Genomic DNA, 8,866 nt, shown 5'->3' with positions numbered 1-8,866 from the left:
GGGTGGGGGAGTGGGGCTGGGGCAGAGACAGGCGATGCCCAGCCAGGGCAGGGCATAGGATGAAGCACCTCTATGATATAGAGTTTATAACTTCTAATTATATACTATTTGAGAGAATATATTTATGTAACCTTTTTAGAAGTTTTATAAATAGGTCAAAACATGCCATGGACAATATTGGGGACCCAATCTTATGGAATTCCCAGAGGCTCCTCTATAGATTAGTAAAGATTAAGAAAATGACTGTACCCAGTGGGACTCAGTGCTCAGTCTATAAGATCCAATTAAACATCTCTGTGATGCTGAGTTTCAGTTTTCAAACTGGATTTGTCTCTCTAGAGATCATAGGCAGACAAGGTTCTTGGGTAGATGTGATATCTTTTAATAGACCAACTTTAAACTTGGAAAAATTGTTCTTTGCAAGCTTTCAGGCACAAACACCCTTCTTCAGGCATAGGGAGAATCTGTCATCTCCAGACGTAACATCTTTGTTAAGAGCAAGCAGTACACTGAGAGGAGAGAACAGACTTGACTACCCACCTGTCAGCCCTATTGTCTCTCTGCAAGTTTATGTACACACAGTCAAGCCCTTACACCTTTCACTAAAAGTGCAAAGTTCCAAGAAGTTAAATAGAGGTTATCAAAAAACAAGAATGCACTTTTTGTTGAAAACAATGATTAAATCGAGGCTTCCTGACCAATTTAATTTAAATCAAATCCGCCTTGTTTAAATTAGAAACTGGCTGTGTCCAGGGCCTGGCAAAAGGGTTACATATTTATATTATGTAGAACAGGACAGTAAAAATGTGTGCCAGTAAAAAAAAAGTTTGGTCAGCTGGAGAGGGTGGAGGCAGTTAAGGCAAAACCTTAACTATTAACTGTAGCTCCAAATGGATCACAGTCATAGTCAGAGGCAAACCAACCTGGGGAGCTCCCTCCTAGCCAAGTCACTTGGGAAGGGAGTCTCACCCACAGCTGCCATCCAGGGACTCCACCACTTGTGGTCCAAAAGAAATTCCTTATTCAAGCCAGTATACTTAGTGCAGTGGGCATGGCATGAAACTGCACTCTGGCTTAGGCAAGACTCTGGTCAGGAGTGTCCAGGAGAGTTACCTAGTGCCACAGAGGCATGGTGTGGGGTGGCCCAAAAAGGATTTGCAATGATAATCTCAGGCCAAAACCCAAGAGGAGGGTGCTGTGAGTTGACAGCATGACAGAGCCAAACCATGCTTTGGGTTAGACAATACTCTGGTCAGGGATGCCTGAAAGAATTGCCCAGTGCCACAGTCATAGAGTGCACTGGCCCAACAAGGACTTCCATCTCTACTCCCAGCCCAAAAAAGAGTTCCTTATTTGAGCCATTATACTTAGAATAGTGGCTGGGGTGCTGTCAGATAGCAGCCAGGCACGGCCAAACCGCATTTTGGGATGGGCAAGTCTCTGGTCAAAGATGTCCATGAGAGTCCTCCAGGCACACAGAGATATGCCATGCGGTGGCCCAAGGAAGATTTCTAGCTGTAATCCTAGCTCAAAAGCCTGTTCCTTATTGGGTCCATACATCTAGCACAGTGGCTGGGGTGCTGTCAGTTAGCACCCTGGCACGGCCAAACCGCCTTTTGGGCCAGGCAAATCTCTATTCAGAGATGTCCAGAAGCATCCCCCACATGGCACAGAGGTGTGGGCTGGGCTGGCCCAAGAAGGATTTCTGGGAACAATCGCAGCCCAAAATCCAGTTCCTTATTCAGATCCAAGTACTTTGCACTGTGGCTGGGGGGCTGTCAGTTGGCAGCCTGGCATGTCTAAGCCATGCTTTGGGCTGGGCAAGTCTGTCCTCAGCAATGTGCAGGAAAGTCCCCAAGTGCCACAGAGGCATAGCATGGGGTGGTCCAAAAAGGATTTCTAGCTATAATCCCAGTCCAAAATCCAGTTCCTTCTTCAGGTTCATATACTTCACACTGTCACTGGGGGGTGGTGTCAGCTGGCCGCCTGACATGCCCAAACCATGCTTTAGCCCGGGCAAGTCTCTCATCAGAGATGTCCAGTAGCGTCCCCCAGTGGCACAGAGACATGGTCTGGGGTGGCCCAAGAAGGATTTCTAGGTATAATCCCATCGCAAATTCCAGTTCCTTATTCAGATCCAGATAATTTGCACTGTGCTGGGCTGCTTTTAGTAGGCAGGCTAGCACAGCCAAACCGCGCTTTGGGCCAGGCAAGTCTGTGGTCAGAGATGTCCAGGAGAGTCCCCCAGTGCCACAAAGGCACAGTGTGGGGTGACCCAAGAAGTATTTCTGGGTATAATCCGAGCCCAAAATCCAGTTCCTTACTCGGGTCCAGATACTTAGCAGAGTGGCTGGGGTGGTGTCTGTTGGCAGCCTGGCACGGCCCAACTGTGCTTTGGACCGGGCAAATTTCTGCTCAGAGATGTCCAGGACAGTCCCCCGGTGGCACAGAGACACGTTCTGGGATGGCCCAAGAAGGATTTCTAGCTATAATCCCAGCCCAAAATCCAATTCCTTATTCACGTCCATTCATTTAGCACTGTAGCTTGGGTGCTGTTAGTTGGCACCCTGGCACGGCCAAACTACGTCTTGGGCTGGGCAAGTCTCTAGTCAGAGATGTCCAGAAGTGTCCGCCAGTGGCACAGAGACGTGTTCCAGGATGGCCCAAGAAGGATTATATAATCCCAGCCCAAATTCCAGTTCCTTATTTGGGTCCAGATATTTAGCACAGTGTCTGGGGGTAGTGTCAGTTGGCAGCCTGGCATGGTCAAACCGTGCTTTGGGCTTGGCAAATCTCTGGTTGGAGATGTCCAGGAGAGACCCCCAGTGCCACAGAGGCGCTGTCTGGGGAGGCCCAAAAAGAATTTCTGTGTATAATCCGAGTCCAAAATCCAGTTCCTTATTCAATTCCATATACTTAGCACAGTGTCTGGGGGGTGGTAACAGTTGGCAACCTGGCGCAGCTAAACCGCGTTTTGGGCTGGGCAAGTCTCTGGTCAGAAATGTCCAGGAGAGTCCCCTAGTGGCACAGGGAGATGGTCTGGGGTGGCCCAAGAAGGATTTCTGGGTATAATCCCAGCCCAAATTCCAGTTCCTTATTCGGGTCCAGATACTTAACAGTGTCTGGGGGGTGGTGTCAACTGGCAACCTGGTGCGGCTAAACTGCATTTTGGGCTAGGCAGGTCTCTGGTCAGAGATGTCCAGGACCGTCCCCCGGTGCCACAGAGGTGTGGTCTTGGGTATAATCCCAGCCCAAAATCCAGTTCCTTATTTGGGTGCATAGTCAGCACAGTGGCTGGGGTGCTGTCTATTGCCAGCCTGGCACAGCCAAACCGCACTTTGGGCCGGGCAAGTCTCTGGTCACAGATGTCCAGGAGAGTCCCCCAGTCGTGCAGAGGTATTCTGATGGGTGGCCCAAGCAGAATTTCTAGCCATAATCCCAGCCCAAAATCCAGTTCCTTCTTCAAACCATTATACTTAGTATAGTGGGCATGGGGGCTATTAGTTGGCAGCCTGGCACGCCCAAACTGTGCTTTGGGCCAGGCAGGACTGTGGTCAGAGTTCTTTGGGACAGGCCCCCAGTGGCATCACCATGAAATATGGGGTGGACCAAGAAGTATTTGGCCCCATAATCCCATCCTAATCTGACCTTTGTTTAGGGCTCTATACTTGATGTGAGATATTACTTGACATATTAATAAGTACATATGTGTAGCTAATGAAATTCTGTCTCTTTAGGATGTATAATTCAATAATAACAAGATTTTATTGGGTCTAGATTATCTTTGAAAAAGGAACAGGGAATAAGGAACTGGGAGTAAGGAACCAACTTCAGCCTCATCTACACGTTTTATTCATTGACTGCTGGAAGGGACCTCGGAAGATCATCGGGTCCAGGCCTCTGCACCAAGCAGGAAAGACAACTGGGATCAGGATGCAATTCTCTAGTGTGAGAGCTGCCTTGCTCGTTCCACGGGTCTTGCCTCGCCCATGTGGCCGCTCTACGTTTATTGCGCAATTCACCAGTGAGCTGCGCAATACGTGTAACGTGTGCAGGGCCCGGGCTCCTTCCCGCCTAGAGGAATGAGGCGCCCCACCCGCCCCACTCACGGGCCCCGCGAGGGGCACCCAGGCTCTCCGGCCGCCGGGTAGGCCTGCAGGGCACTGCCGGGTTACCTGACTCCCCGGGGCCGAAAAGTCGACGACGCCCCGCAAGTCGAGCCCGTCGCGCCGCCGGTAGAAGCGGAAGAAACGGCGGAAAGTATCCTCCCCGCCCTCGCGCGCCAGCGCAGCCGCCATCTTGTCCCCCGATCGCGCCGATTGGCGGAGCGGGGTGGGGAAAGGTCAGAGGGGAAAGGTTGTAGCTCCCGCTTCCAAGATGGCGGCTAGGGAATTGTACCGTAAGATCCTAGTGAGGAGGCTGCCCTGGACTGTGGGGAGATGTAAGGTCGGGGCTTTCCGCGTCTCTGCGCGGCCTTAGGGCGAGGTCTGAGGGGCTGTTCGGGAGGCAGGATGTGGGTGGGGAGAGACTTCCCCCGAGCTCTTGGTGGGGAGCGGAGCCCGCCCGGGGAGACCTCCTCTGGCCCTGCCCCGGGCGCGGGGGGACGCGGCTCCTGTTCGGTTCTTCACGAACCGGTTTCCGTGGGCCCCGCGAATGAGGCTTGTCCCTGCGGAGAGCGCGGGCGGGACCGGGGCGGCTTCCTGGCCCTGAGTTTGCTGTGACCGTGTGTCTTTCTTCCGCAGTTGAAGTCTCCGAATATTTTAAGCAGTTTGGGTCCATCAAGAGATGCAACGTGCCGTTCGTGAGTATGAGCCTCCTCCCCTGCAGCACAAACGGATTTACTGGTGTTTGCCAGCAGGAACTTTCCCTGCTGAGGCAAGAGTGGGGTGAACAGAGGCAAAGGCTAGTTGTGGTATTTACAGACCTCAGTGGAAGAGTGCACTCATCAGACGTTTCTCAGAGCTCAGTCAGTCTAGTTGTCAAGAAGTCTTGGGTTTGGATAATGCTTTTTTCCCCCAAATGTTTGTCTCTGCATCTTTAGATTGCTTAAACTTGTAACTCTTGGCAGGTACTTCCTACTCTTGGATACATTTAGATGTTTATGATAACTGATATTTGGATAATGCTTGAAAATGGTAAAAACAAAAGCTGGGAGTCTGGATTCTTGGCTTGTGTTACTGTTGCTGCTACTCAGGCCTGGTCACTTGAGGCCATAATTTGCCTATCTGCACGATACTCAAAATAACATGAAGTCAAGGCTCTTCTCTGCTCCAAACATTATGAAGGTACAGAGCTAACAAATAAGTAGCCTTTTGCTTGATTGAGGAGGTTTTTGGGTCTTAGCTGTCAAGTAAGATGAACAGTGTGTCTGTTTAAGGATAGACATATAGACAGCAATGGAGCTAAATGGGATGGTCCTTAAAATTATTTTCATTCTTCTGTAATTCAGAAGGTAATTGCGGGATCATCAGGCCATGGGGATCGTCAGAAGATGCCCATCTCTAGGAGAAGTAGCATGAATACATGTGAAGTATAGTGTTTCAGCTAAACAGTGTTGTAGCCCAAGTTCTTTCACATATCTTGTGCAAACGTTTAGGGATTTAATTCATGATTCTGAAATCTTCATCTCTCTTTCTCTAATTCTGTCTGATAGTTAAGCATTTCCTTAATGCTACCTTTAAGTTAGTAGATCACATTTCTTTCCACTTTCTGGACAAGTATTCATTTAAGAAACTTGAACAGTCACTTTCTTCCTTTTAACTTGCTTACCTTGGGATTACAGAAGAAAATGTATTGGAGTGAGCCCTCTGTTCTTCCTACGTTTTTCAGTGTAAACGATGGTAACATGATGGTCCAAGGATATGAGAGAAACAAGATTGGTAAGGTTATATATTATAGACTTAACTGGTGCTTTCTCAGACCTGACAAAAGGTGCCTGAAACCTTGGCTCTCACTTTATACAGGTTGGTCTAAGAAAAGCCATTACCTCACCTTCCAAATCCTGTTTCTTTCATGTAAACAGGTCATCTGTGTAAGATTAAACTTGGTATGAAAAGTAAATTAGTTGGGGGGCAGTAGAATGGTGTGTTCTTTAGGGGAGCATTTGCTTAAAACTAAAATATTGGGATGGTATTAGTACCTCTCTGGGTACTGAAACAGCACAATATAATAAGACAGATGGTATCTAGTCAGAAGATTCACTGTTAGTTGGAAGCGCTGTTAGCCATGAGTGAAATTGGCAGAACTATGTAGTAGTCTCAGGCCTAACTAGCTGTGGCTTAGGCATTTAGGTACTTTAGAACAGTGGTTCTCAACCTTTTTTGTATCAAGACCCATTTGTAAACATAGATGGCCAGTCCTAACCCAGTGCTCCTTACTCCTGGCCCACTGCCTGCAGGCCCCAGCCCCCCCAGTGTGTGGGATGGGGCTTGGGGGGCCCAAGCAGCCCCTTCCAGGCTGGAACTCCGTCAGCCTACTAGGGAAAAGCCATGGTTTCCCACACTCTTCTCCTTTAAAAGAGAATCCATTTTTAAAGCATTTCCATGATCCTTTCATGTATTCTTGAGACCTGTTTTTGGATCACGACCCATGTGTTGAGAAACACTGCTTTAGATGATCTAATGGTTTCACCTGGCTCTCCCTTTTGTGAATAATGACTCACTTTTAAACAGTTCTGTTATTTGAAAGGAATTTAGGAAGTTGTAGTTTTCTCTCTGCCTGTGTGGTTAAGGGCAGTTTGTTGCAATGTACTTTCATCACATCTTAAACGACCGTTTCCCTCACTTGTCAAATTCCTTTCCAGCACTGAAGCAGTCTCTTATTTTCAGATCAACCTTCCATTTAAGTGTCACTTATGCTATGGATTTCTGGGCGATGGGTTGTGACTGCAATTTGGAATAAACAACTCTGTCATGGTTTGGAAGTGAAGTTGAAAAGATTAATTCTTCCTGTATTTGATGCACTGAAGGAGAGGGGAACAAAGTAGCACTTGTGTAAATTCTGATACACAAATCTGCTTTGTGTAAGTGGTTTGAGGAGAATGGGGTGGGCTTCTGAAAGAAGCAGGCCTTTACTCTTCCAAATTCTATATCCCCTTAAAAAAAAAAAGCTGCAAAAAGGAAGTTAGAACAATATGCATGTAATGCTTTGTATCAGTCTCCTCAACTGGCTTTATTTTAAATTGGGTGTCTAGGATGAAACAGGATTTAACAAAGGCTATTCCTGGATTACATTCCACTCAGAAAGCAGCATCCACAAGGTGTTAAAGGAATCTCACACTTTAGAGGGAGCCCAGGTAACAACTTTGTTGAATCCTTAATCAAATGATTTATTCTGCTAGACTCTTCCTATGTTTACTTCATTCTGAGTAGGTTACTGGCAGTGAAGCAGTGTGGGGATCCCAGCTCAGAATATAGTAACTTGTTTATTGTAATTAAGTAGTCAACCATAAGATTCTAAATTGAAAACTTTTTCTAAAATCTTTCCTCCTTTACCCTCCATCTTAAGTAAGTGGTCTTGTAACGTGTTGTAAAGGTCAAACTCTGACTATTCTGGACAAAAACACTATCCTAAAATAGCCTTGAACCCAGTTTTCCCTGCACCCACGAGTGGAGAAACTCTTGCACGTGTTCTTAATGTATGCTCATGTAGACATTGTCTTGCATAGCTTCCTGTCTTGTCCCTAGCAATACACATTCAAACTTAAACACTTCAAATTGCACAGCAGCCCATAGCATGTCTACCCATTGACACAAGTGCAACTAAGAGTAGCTATTTGCTGTGCTCCTGAGAGTTTGAGTGGCATTATAACATGGCTTCAGGTAGAATAATGTAATTATTCTCTCTGGAGGACAAATGCTTGTGGCAGCATCTGCCTCTAAATGTATAGAAAGGGTAAGAAGGTGGTATTTGGTCACTTTATACTACCTGGAAATCTAGAGCAAGGTAAAGATCAAGCAGAAGCCTGAAATTTCTGTATTAAAGGGTATACTGATGCAGTAAATCTACCCTTTAATACAGAAATTTCAGGCTTCTGTTGGATCTTTATCTTGTAGATTAGTCTGGTGTGGTGAAAGGGGAGGCTTCTGCAGTGAAGAAAGCTGTGGGGCTGGGGTGGGGGAAGGGGCAGCATGGATTGTGGCGTATCAGGTGGGTAGGTGGCTCCTGCTGCTGTGTGCTGCTTGTCTGGGAGCTGCTGGTCCTGCGGTTCATCCAGCGCTTTGCACATTCAGTGGTTCCTAGTGCTCTTCTTGTTGCTTGTCCAGGGATGGGGTGCCCCCAGATCTGTAGGGCAGCAGGGTGGGGCTGCACCAAACTCTTCCCAACAGGGTGGAGCTGCACTGAGAAGAGAGATGGTGAATTTGCAGCTGCAGGCTGCCCCTATAGCCCCTTCCCAGTGCAGCCCCAGCCTGCCCTGGCCTGTGCAGATAAAGGGGTGGATACCCTCCCAGATGAGGGATAGGATCCACCAGACCAGCAGTAGAGGCTGCCCTCCTTCCCCCCATGACCAACCACAGCTCTGGGCCATGCCCATCCTGCTAGGGCAGCACTTGGCCCTGCCCCACCCCCTTCCTTGCCGTGAGAGGCCTTGATCTGCCTCCTCACACATGCCTTCCCTCCCCACTCCCCTTCCACCACACCCAACTTACCAGCTGGAGGCAGCTCTCAAAAGGTATGGGGCTGTAGTCCTTGCCTCCTGTGTTGCACTGTGCCTGTGCACAGGCCATTTATCAGTCAAATTATTGGCCTGATGTAGCAGATTTCCAATATAGTAAATTTTCTTTGTATCAGTGCCGATCTGATATCAGACTGATGTATCTGTGTACCTCTAATCTGTACATAGTAGAGGAACGTTTCACCCTGTGGT

At 47.9% G+C, this 8,866-nt stretch overlaps 2 protein-coding genes across 2 annotated transcripts in view; one reads left to right on the top strand and one right to left on the bottom strand.

Moving 5' to 3' along the window:
- The window catches only part of ALKBH1 (alkB homolog 1, histone H2A dioxygenase), a 32,518-nt gene extending 28,166 nt beyond the window's left edge, over positions 1–4,352 (bottom strand). Inside the window, exon 1 of the mRNA XM_019518729.1 lies at positions 4,176–4,352. Coding sequence (XP_019374274.1) covers positions 4,176–4,298 — 123 coding nt within the window. The 5' untranslated portion in view covers positions 4,299–4,352. The remainder of the gene's footprint in view (positions 1–4,175) is intronic.
- Positions 4,348–8,017, top strand: SLIRP (SRA stem-loop interacting RNA binding protein). The gene is made up of 3 exons (XM_019518730.1): positions 4,348–4,441; positions 4,743–4,801; positions 7,193–8,017. Exons 1-3 carry the CDS (start codon positions 4,378–4,380, stop codon positions 7,316–7,318), a joined length of 249 nt encoding a protein of 82 aa, XP_019374275.1. The 5' UTR covers positions 4,348–4,377; the 3' UTR covers positions 7,319–8,017.
- Positions 8,018–8,866: the final 849 nt, after the last annotated feature.

Source organism: Gavialis gangeticus, unplaced genomic scaffold (genome assembly GCF_001723915.1).
Source record: "Gavialis gangeticus isolate Ggan-Ray unplaced genomic scaffold, GavGan_comp1, whole genome shotgun sequence".
NCBI lineage: Eukaryota > Metazoa > Chordata > Crocodylia > Gavialidae > Gavialis > Gavialis gangeticus.
Note: the sequence above shows the minus strand (reverse complement) of the source record. Positions and strands in the feature narration are given on the sequence as shown.

Bases quoted from the DNA above. Each gene is read 5' to 3' on its own strand.
- SLIRP (XM_019518730.1), top strand. From the start codon at position 4,378: ATGGCGGCTAGGGAATTGTACCGTAAGATCCTAGTGAGGAGGCTGCCC. The intron at 4,442-4,742 runs GTAAGGTCGGGG...TTTCTTCCGCAG, and splicing joins GCCCTGGACTGTGGGGAGAT to TTGAAGTCTCCGAATATTTT. The intron at 4,802-7,192 runs GTGAGTATGAGC...TTGGGTGTCTAG, and splicing joins AGAGATGCAACGTGCCGTTC to GATGAAACAGGATTTAACAA.